At 52.9% G+C, this 14,278-nt stretch overlaps 1 protein-coding gene across 1 annotated transcript in view; it reads right to left on the minus strand.

Annotated features, from left to right (window-relative positions):
- ELL (elongation factor for RNA polymerase II) overlaps positions 1–14,278 on the minus strand; it is a 60,457-nt gene that overhangs the window by 8,348 nt on the left and 37,831 nt on the right. The window contains exons 3-7 of the mRNA XM_045853377.1: positions 12,162–12,283; positions 11,643–11,806; positions 9,340–9,605; positions 5,795–5,919; positions 835–931 (exon numbers count right to left, since the gene is read on the minus strand). Coding sequence (XP_045709333.1) covers positions 835–931; positions 5,795–5,919; positions 9,340–9,605; positions 11,643–11,806; positions 12,162–12,283 — 774 coding nt within the window. The remainder of the gene's footprint in view (positions 1–834; positions 932–5,794; positions 5,920–9,339; positions 9,606–11,642; positions 11,807–12,161; positions 12,284–14,278) is intronic.

Below are 14,278 nucleotides of genomic sequence, written 5' to 3' on the forward strand. Positions count from 1 at the left end.
GGTCTCATCTCCATTTCACAGATGGTTACACTGGGGCATGTGAGGCAAGGCCGGACCATAAGAGAGGAGCCAGCACTGGCCCAGGGAGCCCTGACCCAGGGGCAGCTGTAGGGTGTGGGGGAAACAAGGCCCCACAGCTGGGGTGTGTACATGGATCTAGCCTTTCTACAAGGAGGCCTCATGGCCATGGACATGGGTTGAGTGTTGCAGGCCAGAGAAGGAGGGGTAGATGAGGGGGAGAGGGAAGAAGGGAAGGGAAGGGAAAGGAGAAAGGAGAGGGGCCTGGATGTGGGACTCACAAGTCAGAGCATAAAGGTGGCTGGGGGACAGCTTTTACCAAAAAGCTCAAGCAGTGATTACAGCAGCAGAGCTAAAGACCACCCCAGCCAAAGCCGAGTGAACCACACCTCCCCCGACTCCCTGCCACCCTTCCTGACTACTGACTACAATGGCAGCAGCCACCACGGCTCACATCGCCCCACTGGGTGCCATTCGTCCTGCAGCCAATTTTACAGACTCCTCAACAGCCCTGAGAGGCAGCAGAACCACATACAGACAAAAGACGAGGCTCAGAGCAGCCTAGTGCTTGTCCCCCCTTAGCCACACTACTGTAAGGTGTCTAAGGGAAGCACACCCAGGTCCTGGGCCCTTAGGCCAAGCCTAAGGGAAGCCAGACAGAGGCTCACTCATTGAAAAAAATATCCCAGCCCCAGGCCAATGGCCTAACAGACTCCCCAGACATCAAGGTTGGGTCAGGCCCAGTGGCTCTGGGTGAGACCCGCTCCACAAGCATCAGCACCTCCACAAAGTCACACTCACATCCACTGCTCCTACCTGCGGGGGTGAGACCGAGATCCCATGCTCCCTTGGAGGGCTGGTGGCAGCAGAGTCTCCAGAGAGGCCGCCTGCACTCGGTGGCTGGCACAGCTTCCTGCGAAGGAAAAGCACGGTGGGTGGGGGCTTGCAGAAGTAACCCACAGGGTGTACCCAGGCCCACCTGTCTCTGCAAAGACCCAACACAGTCCCACCTTCCCTGAGTGATTTGGGGATGGGCTGCTGCCCTGATCCAGAGGAAGGCAAGTGTGATGGGTATGTTAGGACCTGATGGGCAGAGCCACCAGAGTATATCCTGCCCTAGGTTTATCCACAGCTGCCCCTTGGCTGTGGCCTCCCTGCCCAGAGGACTGCCCCACTGGATGTCCTGTGCCCAGAGAAAGGTCAATTGATCACCTGTTCATCTAGACTCCTGTTACCATGGGGACCAGGAAACCATGTAGAATTGACCAAATGTCTGTAGAAATGACCAAATGTCTGTAGAAATGACTCAATGTCTGTACTATTTCCCCAAGGGAGCTGGGACACTGGGGTGCTGGCCTCTCAACTATTCATCCTAATAATGATGTTCACTGTAGAAACTTTACAGGATGTAGGAGAGAACCAAGATGCCTGGTCCATGACAGGAAGGGCTCCTGGGTTCAGCACCCACCTTCCTGGGGGCCCAGACTACAGTACCTCCTTGTGGATGAGAAGGATGGCCACTGACCCACCTGGACCTGAGCGAAACAATGCAGCCAGTGATAAAAGAAGAGGCAGACACCCCAACACTTGATGAGCAAAAGGAGGCCCTGACAGGGACTCTGGCACTATGTATGGTGCCGAGGGCCCTCCTTGACCTGCAGGGAGGCTGAGATTCAGGGGCTCAGAGGCCATATCTGTGTTGCTTCAACCAGCAACAAGCAAGCCTGACTCCCTGCCCAAGGCTCACACTCCAGGCCACTGGTGCTGTCCCCTGCATGTGGCCCAAAATGCAGCAAGAGTCACAGGGAAGGTACCCAAAACATGCAGAAGCTGCCCTGGCCGGTGTGCCTTGGTTAGTTGGAGTGTCGTCCCATGTTCCATAAACCGAAAGGTCACAGGTGTGATTTCCAGTCAGGACACATGCCTAGGTTTCAGGTTTGATCCAGTGTCAGGGCACATGTGAGAAGCAACCAATCGATGTTTCTGTCAATACTGATATTTCTCTCTCTCTCTCTCTCCCGCTCTCGCTCTCTCCCCTCCCCTCCCCTCCCCTCCCCTCCCTTCCCCTCTCTCTAAAATCAGTAAGCATGTCCTCAGGTGAGGATAAAAAAACATGCAGGAGCTCACTAGGCAACATGGTCCCCATGGCCAAGGTGGGGCAGGTTTGCTGTCCAGACACAGAGAAGCCACCAGAGCTCTGGTTAAAGATTGAAAACCAAGGACAGGTGTTTCTGTCTACTCTCTTTCAAGGCCCCCACTAAAAAGACATGAAGAGGAAACAGAAAAAGAGAATAACATTCAACACTAAAGCAGTACAGGTGGTGTCTGTCCTATATGGTCCTGAGGCCTGGGGGTCGGAGCCTCAGGGACCTCTGAGGAGGAGCTCCAGCAAGACTGCTCCCACGCAGCCCTGCCCTGGGACCTGGTTTGCTGCCGAGTCACAGCACGTCCTGGGGAGAAGGAACCCAGGCCTTCTCCAGGCACTAGGAGGCTGCTCGGGCCACACCTGGAGAACAGGAGGGACAGACGTGTGGCCTTGGGAAAAGAGAAAGTAGAGAGACCCTCCAGAGGAGTCAGAGTCGCCAAGCGGGAAGTCCTGAGGAGATTAGGGCTTCTGGGCAACAAATGTCAGGCTCCAAAATAGAAAAATACATTAAAAAAAGGGAGACTGAGGGCATGAAAACTAACTCAACAAAAAAAACACCAGTCTTACTATCTTCAGAAAGACAAAGGACCTGGAATAGACATCTCTCTGAAGAAGATATACAAATGGCCAATTAGCACATGACTAGGCACTCAACATTGTTCTTCATCAGGGAAATGCAAATAAAAACTACAATAAGATACTACTTCATACCTACTAGGATGGCTACACTCAAATATGAAAAACAGAAAAGTGTTGGCAAATATGTAGAGAAATTGGAAGTTCTGTGCACTGCTGGTGGGAACGTAAAATGGTACAGTCACTAAGGAAGAGTTCAGTGATATTTCAAGAAGTTAATCATAGAATTACCATATGGCAAGGCCCTGGGCAGGTAGCTCAGTTGGTCAAAGCATCGTCTTTATATGTCAAGGCTGCAGGTTCAATCCCAGATCAGAACACATACAAGAATTGACAAAAAAATGCATAAATAAGTGGAACAATAAATCGATGTTTCTCCCTCTCTCCCTTATTCTCTCTCTCTAAAATAATAGAGTGTTTTTAAGCTTAAAAAAATGGTATGTGGCCCTGGCTGGTGTGGCTCAGTGGATCGAGTGTTGGCCTGTGAACCAGGAGACTGCCAGTTTGCTTTCCAGTCAAGGCACATGCCTGGACTGTAGGCTGGGTCCCCAGTGGGGGGCATGCGAGAGACAACCCATTGATGTATCTCTCATACATTGATATTTCTCTCCCTCTTTCTCCCTCCCCTCCCCTTTCTAAAAATAAATAAAATCTAAAAAAAAGAAAAAGACATAAGACAAAATGGTATGTGTTTGACAGAATTGAAAATCCACGCCCACACAAACCCTTGGACACAAATGCTCAGGGCAGCACAATCATACCAGGAGGTGGAAACAACCCAGGTGTCCATTGACAGATGAATGAATAAATAAAATGTGGCCCAACCACATAATAGAATGTTATTTGGCCATAAAAAGAATGAAGCACTGACACACGCTACAACCTGGATGAACCTTAAAAACATCACAACACGTAAAAGCCAAGCACAAAAGGCCACGTGGTGTATGACCCCATTTATATGAAATGTCCAGAACAGGCAAGTCCACAGTGACAGAAAACAAATTAGTGGTTGCCAGGGGCTGGGGGGCAGGGGCGATGGGGGAGTGAATGCTAATGAGGACCGAGTCTCCTTTGGGGTGACAGAAACGTTCTAGGAATTAGACAGAAGTGGTGGCTGCACAACACTGCGAATATACTAAATACTAGTAAGTTGTAAACACTTTAAATAAGTTACTTGTGTTAAGTGAATTGTATCTCAATAAAGCTATTATTTTTTAAAAATATCCTTAAATCAGAAGTCGCATCACTCCATGGGTAAGAACACGATGCTGCAGAAAGACTATAGGAAGGACTCTTGGGAACTAAAAACGATGGCCACAAGATAGGATGGGAGAAGCCAAAGAAATCTCCTAAAGGAAAAAAAAGAGAGAAAAGACAAGAGGGAAGACAACAGGAAGAGCCCAAGAGCACAGTGCCCCAGTGGCAGAATCAGAGGAAGCATGAGGAAGGACAGGGCGAGTTTTCAGACTCTGAGGGCCACAGTGCCCCTTGACCCCAAATCACCTACGAGGTTGTCCACGTGGATGTACACAGGGCCGGGGGGAACCTCTCACTATTCCCTACCAACCAAACACATGTACATGTGCGCACACATTTATATGCAAACATTTACACAGGCTACTTGCTCTCAGCCATGCCCCTTCCTGGGAGCTCAGTGAGGATAAGGCTCTGGGATCCGGAAACCTGGTGAGGGACTCGGAAAGAAAGACAGACAGGAGCAGCCTTGCTGGGCCCCGTAAGTGCCACCTCAAAGCAACTGGATGGGAGTAATCAGCCATGTTAACACTGGACCTTTTACCAAAAATTCTTTGATGAATGAAAACACCTGCAGGAGGGGTCATTGACAACCTGCCATGTTTAGCTAGGGCAACAGAGAGGGGAAATGGGACAGGGCATCTCTTCTACAGAGACGGTCTCCTCTCGGCTCCCCAGCACCAAGAGACCTCAGACAGCCAGAGCAGGGGCAGGGATGAGGAGAAATCTGGGTTTCACCTAGAGTGGCCCCAACTCAGTTCTGCTTTCCAGATGTAATTACTGCTTTGAAGAGCTGAATTAAAACAATAACAACAAAAACGCCCTTCATAAAGAGCTCCATGTCCTTGAGATAAAATTTAAGTATTACTGTATTTTGCCATGCATAATGCACATTCAAATTTTTGACGGAAAAATAAAGATGCACGTTATATGTGGGTAGTTCCTGAAATACCTTATATCTGGTTCTTGTGTTTTGTAATAACTTGCTACATAAAGTTTCTTGTACCATAGTATGTTAAAAAATAAATGCTAAAACTCCTTTATAATACAAAAAAACATATCTAAATATAAACAAATAGAATTAAAAAATTAAAATGAAAGACTTTTTCTGAAAGTTTGGGCCACAAACACAGGTACACATTATACACAGGAACACATTATACATGGAAAAATACAGGTGATCAGCGATCCACTGCCTCCCAAGCTAGGCCTCAATCAAAAGGAATCGATTGCTGGCCATTACTCACTCCTCCCAGAGCCCCCTAAGCCACTCCTGATCTCTGGTTCCAATTAACCCCAGAGGGGATGTGTTTAATACACTTGCCTAGTCCCATCTGTGGGGAGCTTTGTCTAACTTTCTCTGCTTCACATTCTTAAATGGCTTTAGGGAGGAGGCACAGTCTCCTAAGTAGAAGTGCTTGAGGACTCACAGGTTCTGAGAAAGAAGTTTCATGGGAAGGGAGGCGGGCAGTGGAAACAGTCTGGCTGGACTGAGGCCTCTGTCGGGCACCATGCTGTTGGTGAGAGTGACTGACACATGCCTTCTACCCCCACATCAGGGAATGGCCTTTTCCCCAGCAGGAGGCCAAGGTGGGCTACTCAGGCAGTGGGGAAGATGGTCAGAGAGTTCCCAAGGACCCTTCCACCTGGCTCCTGGTCCTGAGGCCTTTGGGACTAGGCGAGGCCACCCCAGCATTCTGGTGATGAGATCTGTCCCAGGCCCAGGGGCGGTGGCCTTACCTGACAAGCATGCGCTTTAGTAGCTGCTGGTCCCCCTCTGAGTAGCCGGGCCAATCCTTCTGCACATCCTTGTACACACAGTCCTTCAGTGTGCACGTGCCGTCCTTGGCACTCACGTTGGCCACCTGCAACACAGAGCCAGCGTCAGCTTGTGGGAAGCCTGGAGGATAGGGAACATGGAGGAAAACACAGACCTGGAAAGAAAGAGGGTAATACCCCACACCCAGCTCTTCTGCACTAGGTCCAGACACACACGTCTTACAGTTGCTAGGGGCCAGCCTGGCTTCAAAAAGGGGAACTGCCATCTACGAACCCCATCACCGGCCTACCCCCCTGCTATGGACTGAATGTGTATATCCACCTAAAATTCATGTCACACTATGTGATGGTGACATGGGAGGTGAGGCCTTTGGGAGGTGATTAGGTCCTAAGAGTCAGCCCTCATGACTGGGATTAGTCTTTATAAAAGAGGCTCCAGAGAGCTCCCTCACCCCTCCTGCCATGTGAGGCAGTGTGAAGATGCTGTCTGCGAACCAAGAAGGAGGCCTTCACCAGCAACCCAATCTGCTGGCACCTTGTTTTTGAACATCCAGCTTCTACAACTGAGAAGTGAGTGTGTGTTGTTTGAGCCACGCAGTCCATGTGACTGTTACAGCAGCTTGAACAGATGAAGACCTCCCCACTATGATTTGCAGCTCCCAGGACAGAGGGTGAAGCTGAGGCTGGGGATGCCAGGTGAGGGGGGTGTCCAGGAGCCAGACTGAGCCCACATTCTGTGCGGCAGACCACTCTGCTCCTATTGGTTAACAAAGGCTGAGTTGGCCTCCAACATGGTTTTCAAAGATGGACTTAAAACATCTGCCTTAAGGGTGCTTGAAGGTGTGAAAGCCACTGCCCTAAGGCAGGCACTTCTGTGACTGTCTCGCTGGATGCGCTGGGCACCCTGGTCTGCTACATACACATGTGCAGCCATACGCTGCTATTCCTCCCTATTGCTGGGTTCCAAGAGGACTCCATGTCACCGCAATTTGCACAAGGAGCATTTTTTTAACAGTTGAGTAATATTCCACCAAATGGCCAACTGTGATTCATTCCAATGCTTTTCCTTTGCTGGACACTGACGCACTTCCAATTTCTCTGCAGCAGAAACAGACGTCACTGTGTGCAGGCTATTCCACACAGGCAATGTTTTCTTCAACCAGCTTCTCAGAAGCAGGATCAGTGGGTCAAAGGTTCTGAACATTTTTACAACTTTTGATACATTTTGCTTAAATGCTCACCAGAAGAGCCTCCCACCCATCAACACTCCCACCCAGGAGGACAGTCTATGGGTTTCTTTGAGGCCCAGCCAGCACTGGAGACAGATGCCTTAAATCTCTGCTTTAAAAGTTCCCACAGAAGGAAGAGAGAAGGCTCGGTTGAGGGGCACAGCATAGTCAGTGCTGCTCATCGGAACCCCCAGGCACATGGGGAGGCTGACCAGCCTGGGCGAGAAGCAGCCCAGAGTATTCCCAGAGACCTTCCTCTTCCCCATGCTGACAGGGGCCTGCTGCCCCACCATCGCTGGGGAGGGCAAAGTGGGTAGTGAACACAGAAGCACATGGCAGATGGAGCCATTCTAGAGAAAGCAGAGCAGGATGCTCTGCCTGCAGATGCTGGCTGGGCTGCCTCCAAGAGGCTGCCAACCCAAGCTGAGCAGAGAAGCCAGAGCCCAGCATGGTGCCTCTCTGGTTCCAGAAAGGCCTGGAGCACCCGGGGGGGATTAGAGACAAAGCAGGTGCTCTGGACAGGTCCCTATCAGCACCTCCAGACCTGTCTCTCCAGAAAACAGAGCCTGGTGTCCTGCTGTGTCAGAGGGCTGCTCTGAGGGTAGCCTCAGGTGCAACCATGTGCTCAGCTAAAGTTTCACACCCTACATCTGAGGGGCTCTCATGTTTCTTCTTCATTCCAGACACAAACAGGGCAAGGGGGAGGGTGGGAGCGAGGGCATTCCTAAAAACACCACACCAGAGGCTGAGGGCCCACCTGGCAGAACTGAGGGCTGCAGGCATGTCCAAGGGCAGGCATGGGTCCTACTGGTGTCTTTAGTCCTGACTCACATCTGACAGCTCTGTCAGGCTCCCCTAATTGGTCTCTGGGGGTGTCCAGCCCTGGGGAAGGGCCTTCTGTATGCTTCCCTTTTATTCCCAAGGACAAAGCCAATACATTTGACTATCCAAGGAACTGAGTTCCCTGGGAAGGTTGTCCTTGGTTCTGGAACTTTCTGGATGCTTTGGCTAGCCTCGGAGCCAACTCGTGAACTCTCAGGAAGAAAAACCGCTGCCCGGTCTCTGCCAGCATGACCTATGATCTGGGGATGGTGCCTCAGGAGCCAAATCCACAGAGGTGCCCAGTGAGTGCCCATGGGAGCCCCCGACATCCTGATAATGGACCCTGGGACACAGGAGATGTCTTCCTAGCAAAGGGTGGGGAGGTGCCTGCCCATGGGTCCTCAGTGACTATGGGTGGGCCTGAGCCCCAGACCAGATCTGCAACCACGCATGGAATGAAGCTTCATCTTTTCCAATAGGGGAAGACCACAGAGGCCTCATCTCCCTACACCTGCCCTTTGCCATGAACTCTGGGGAGTAAGGGTAATGAGGGAGGGACCCTAGCCAGAGAACAGGTGCCGACATCCTCCTACCAAATGTGCCATGTGGATTGCCAGAGCTTCGGGCTGTACTGAGGAGGGGGAAAACAAACACCTGGAGGCCTGCTGAAGAGCTCAGCAAATGTGAAAATTCATCCTTAGATACAGCTACCACCTCCGTGTGGGCTTTCTGCCCCAGGAGGTGCTGGCTGAGTGCCCAGAGTTTCAGAGGTGGAAAGCAGGAAGGACAGGTGAGCTGGTAGAGGGAAACCCGGAGAGGCCTGACCAAACCTCCTCCTCAGGTTGCTGGCGGGACTGTCTTCACAGCAACACAGCGAAGCACATGGCCAGAGCAAGCCACTCACTTCCCAGGGTCCTCTGGCTGCCCCCTAGAGCCCTGGGAGCCAGAGCAGGGGCTCGGTAAGGTGGCTGGGCTCACTATTCTTGCTCCAAAGCACAAGCTGTTTTTCAGTAGCAGGTTCCACCTGCCAGCACCAGGTTCCCCCCAGGTAAGCCCTAGTCCTCACATGAGGACTGAAGTCATGCCCCAGCCACAGGTGGGAACTAGAGGGTTCAGAAGTGAAGCCTCCTGCTCGGAGTCACAGCTGCTAACTGGCAGGGAAGCCCACCTAACTGCTGAGCCCTAGTTCTCCCTAACTAACAAGTGTGTATCCCTGGCGTCACTCAGTTCTAAAACGCTTGTGCAACTGAAGTCTTGGATCTCCTGTGCAATGCCCGTGCCTACATGTTAGTAGATGTCAAGGAGCACAGCGCTGGCTTCTCTGAGCTGACCTGTAAGCCCCCAAACAGTAAATGCCACACTCCCAGCCCACCGTGTGTCCAGACCATCTGTAGAGGGTGCTCACAGGCTGGCTGGACCCCACCCCACCCCAGCCAGCCCTGGGTAAGCATGCACCTGCTGGAGGAGGCTGTCCAGCGTGTCCTTGTCTGCCTGGGCCAGGCCATCCTTCTGGAGCCGCAGCAGCAGTTCGGCCTTCCGGTAGGGCCTCAGTGCCAGAAGATGCAGCACCCGGTCACGGAAAGGCCTCTGAGACACCCCACCACCCCCGCTAACACCACTCTTCTTGATGGCACTTGCCAGGTTGATGGGGGTTGCCCGCTTCCGGGAGGGCACAGCATCTGTCGCCCCTGGGGCTGGTTTCCTAAACTGAACCTTCTTGCCTACAACGAGAACCAGGGTGTTAAATTAAGGATTGGAGGAAGGGAGGGGGTGACCATGGTGTTCCAGTGCTTGGGGCTGATGCCGAGATCTTGAGCGTGGAAAGAGATGGGCAACAGCACCACACCCCTGCCTGCCAAGCCAGCATATCCCACTTAGCCTGCTTGGTGGGAATCCAGAGTGGCTGAGAGCGCCACCTGCTGACCACATACAGCTCACTGGGTACCAGCAGGCTCAGAACTGAGAGTGGCAAAAGTACAAGCATGTTTAGGGCCATAACCAACCCATCACGGACAACCTGAATCCTGGGGACAAAAACACTGACCACCACAGGGAGAGGAAACTGGTCTATGATCCCTCCTGATATTAAATGGGGGCCGGGGGAGGCCTGACCTGCCAAGGGCCCCATGGGACCCACCACTCTTATAAAAAAGGAAATAAAAGTCTCGGCTGTTTGGGTAGCTGCTCTGGAGAGCCTGAGATGTTAGCAGCTCCTCAGCTGCAGCTCTGAATGCTTGCCTTTCAAGCAGACGTGGCTGTGCCCAGAGCCCTGGAGGCAGTGGGCCAATCCCCGTCCGTCTGGTACACACTATGGGGTCCAGCATGGCTGCCCCCTCCACCGAGCCAGTGAGCACCACTCTCGAGGGAGGAAGTTGTTAACTCTGTCCCGCACAGCACCCCTACTACAAAGGGAATGTGAATGGCCGAGTGCATGCCCCGAACCCTTGGGCCAAAAACTTCCCCACGATGATTTCTTTTTGCTCTTATCCCTCAAATTTGACTTGTCAGATTAACACAGGAAGAAGTGTTATTCGAGTCCTCAGGGCTTGACTCTGTCCCTAGAGAACCCAGCCGACAGGCTGACATGGGATGGGGACCAGGCCCAGCCAGAAGTGCCTGCCAAAAACCTAAGAGGCCAAATGAATGTTTCCATCAAAACGTAAACTGTGGCAAAAACCTTCATTGTATATACAAAGTGGTCCAATAAGACAGATCTTGACCAAGTTTTTGGCCAAGGACCCAGAAATTCACTAAAATTTGTATGAATGACTATGTTCGCATCTTGAGGCAAAAGAAAGTGGGAGAAGCATGTTTGGTTCTGGCCCCGGTGGCTGGTGGCCCTGTCCCCTGGGGCTCAGCACTGACCAACGGGGATTTCATTCAGAGCCAACCCCACTGCCAAGCAAAGGAAACCAGGCTTTCTTGGTGGGGGCTGGAGGGGCAGGGGTTGAAACCTTCCCATTTCTTCAAAACAAAACAAAATAACAAACCCACAAAGCCACCGAGGTCCTTGTTTGCTGTAAGCTGGTTCATGCCTCTCCAGCCTGATGCTTCTCTTTCCCTGGCAATAAATTCTTATAACTCCTCAACTCTGTCTAGGTCCAAAAGGTGAAAAGGCTATAGCAGGACGATGAGTTTTCTGAATAAACTGTATTTTTCTCCTGATTTTTAATGTTATTGGTGTCTCAATTTCACCAAAAGTATTTCCAAGCAGATGCTGAGCTGCTGGAGCCTTCTAGGCAAGCAGGGATCAGAGCCTTTCCTTCCAGGTCTCAACCTAATGCTCCCTCGCCAGCCCCAACACAGCAGCAAGCCACCACGGGGTGTGCCTGGCAGTTTGGAGCATGCCAGCCATTCAGACTTGGTGAGGAGTCAGCTGGGCAGATGAGACGGGGTGGCACCCAAAGAACATATGGCAACCCTGTCTTCATGGAGCACATATGCGTCCCTGACGAGCAAAGGCCCCTGAGGTTGCAGATTCAAATTCCTCCAGTTCTTGGGTCCTGAGTCCACCTGGGGGTTGGAGGCAGCAGACGTCATAGCCCCCACCTGACTCAACAGGACCTTTTTTCTGACCTGACATGGACCTGGCTGGTCCTTCTCAGGGGCTGGGCCACACCTCTGTCACCCATCACCCCTATTCCTGGACTGGGTGGGCCCTTTATGTCTCCTGCCCCCCCACCAATAGCTGCCTGGCAGGCATTATCCCCTCACAAGTGGAGCCTCTCATGGTTGGAATCCCAGGTCCCCTTCCTCACCTAGGTAGCGGCCTCCGGGCTTGATGACAATAGCGCCCCTGCTCCGAGTCTCCTCCTCCGCCTGGGCCATGCTCTGCCGTGCCTTCTGGTAGGAGTCGTCAGTGGCACACACTGTGATTTTGTCCTGGATGCTACCCAAGCAGTCCAGGTGTACATCCCCATGGCTATAAGACAAGGGACCAGGGGCCAAGATGAGTACCTGGGAGACAGGGAGCTATGGTCTTGGGGCCCAAGCCCCCACCCTGCCCATCCCCCACCAGGAAACAAGGCTCAGCACTGATGGAACCACACGGTTTCCACAAGGCGCATCTTGACCCAGAAGAAACAAGGGGACCCAGGCCCCTGGGTCAGAAGCACAATGGCGGGACCTACAGCCTGGATACATGAAAGGAGTCAAAGCAGCTCATCTGAGAGAAGGGAGTTACTGGGCCAGAAGGCAAACACCTGCACAGTGGTCTGAGCTGGGGGGAGCGGCCCAGGGGAGAGGTGGGGAGACAGGGCTGTTCCTCAGGGCCTCACCTGGAGACGTACTGCTGGATGCAGTCAAAGCTGCCTTGGGGGCTGTCACGGCCAATGTTGGAGAGGTAGAAGGAGAAGGTCCGAGCCTCTGAGGGGCAGTCAGGTTGGGGGATGAAGATGTGCTGCACAGAGACGGGAGCGCAGTATCACCAAGAGTCCAAAGCATGAAGGGGACCATGGCACAGGCCAGCTGCTGGGCCCCACCAGTCCACACAGTGTGACCCTTATGGCAAGAAGATGCTGGCACTCTCCTTCAAAATATACCTCTGCTTTCCCGGCAGTGACAGGACCCCAGGAGTGCAGAACACTCAACATGCACTTGGAGGCAAGGACCCCACCCAGATCTGGGCCATGACTCAGTTTCCCCACCCACCAAACAGGGCATCCTTAAAGGAAAAATGAGACAAGATGGGTGTCAGAAGCCAGCAGGGCATGCTGGGCAGCCAAGATACTCTGACCCTTGCTCCCACTTAATGACCACCTCTCCATCTCCTCCATGGGGATACAGATTCCACTCACTGCCCTGTGGCCATGAACAAGGTTTTGGAAGGTCACAAGGGAGACTCAAGCCAAGTGCATATTTTGCACATAGCTACCCAGAACATGGCAGAAAGCCCATGCAGCAGTCAGCATAATGAAAAGGGGTTTCTAGGGAACCTGAGCCCAATATGGGCAGCTCCTCCTTGCCCATTCTGATCCTCTCCCTAACCTAGTCCTGGTCTGGAGGGACATGGCCTCCTCAGGCAGCATCTTTCTTCTGTCTCAGCTCAGGGGGCAGTGGCTGCAGAGGTTGTCAGTCCCCATTGAGCTGTTACCCCTGAGAGGAAGAGAGGGAGATCCAGCCTGAGCCCCCTGGGTACTTCCCACCTTACCTACTCCATCCACCAGCTCGTGCAGCCCCACCCAGGCAAGCAGGTGGGAAGGGTGCACTCTGGCTCCAGCTGCAAAATAGAGCTCTGCTACTGTGCGGCCACCACCCTGACAAGCACAGCCCACACTGGATCAAGACAAAGCCATCTGCGACAGCTTTGGGACACCCCAGCAGCCTGGCAGAGAGCTGACGGTGGGACCCTGCCATGTGCATAGAGGCCCACCCACCATGCTGCAGACGCCCTACCCAAGCCTGTGTAGGGAGCAGCCACCATGCTGCCCCCTGGGTCGAGGCTGGGGGACTCTTCACTCTGACCCTCTCACCCTGTGTGGGTCTTCTCTACCCAGGCACATATGCCCACTTCCAAAATCCATTCCAGGGTAGGGGAAGGCCCAGCACAGAGCCAGGGGCCGGTCTGTGCAGGGCAACAGGTGACATGGGGCTTGAAACCAATGTTCAGAAGAGCCTCGTCCTGCTAGTGACAGGAGAAACCACACACAAAGAGGGCACTTGTGACCAGTGTTCTCCAGACAACTGGGGATGGGCGGGGATATGCTGGGGGCCCCTCCCAGCCCCATGGCACCACTGCTGTGGAATCCTGGGTTAATAGGTTATTGCTGGTTAATAATGACCAGCCTCTGGAAACCAGCCAGCTGGCACAGACAGCCCAGGAAGGCGAAGCTGCCTCTGCCAGGGGAGACTGTGGTGTGTGTTCCAGGACATGGCTAGGAATGCAGCAGCCACGAGTGTGTGCCCTCTGGACGGAGTCTCGGATGCCCCCGCCCCAGAGCTACCATGTGGCTATACCTGATGGTGGCACTGACACCAGGTTATGGGGACAGGGGCAAGTGTCTATGTGACAAACTGGAGTAGACACTCTCATCCCATCCCAGATGCCCTCAGTGCCTCTGAGGCCTGGGGCCCGAAGGCAGCGCCGGCTCCACTACAGTGGTCAGTGGAGTCCTGGCCAAAAGGCTTTCACCTCCTCCTCCCTTTGTAATCTGCCTGGAGTCAGCCACTGCCCCCTCCCACCCCCCACCAAGTCACATGCAGTGCAGGTGGGAGCTCTGGAGAAAAATCAAGTCCCAGGTGGGGGTGGGAGTGACATGGTGAGGAACAGCATTAGATGTTCAGGCAAAAGGAATAGGTGGACATGGGAGCCAAATACCACTGAGCAGCTCCTCTCTGTCAGAGGGGTTTTCAGAGACTGTCAGTTTTCTTCATCATTTCCATTCCCAGGGAAGCA

Source organism: Phyllostomus hastatus, unplaced genomic scaffold, assembly GCF_019186645.2.
Source record: "Phyllostomus hastatus isolate PE091 unplaced genomic scaffold, TTU_PhHast_1.1 phas_contig_98, whole genome shotgun sequence".
NCBI classification, from domain to species: domain Eukaryota; kingdom Metazoa; phylum Chordata; class Mammalia; order Chiroptera; family Phyllostomidae; genus Phyllostomus; species Phyllostomus hastatus.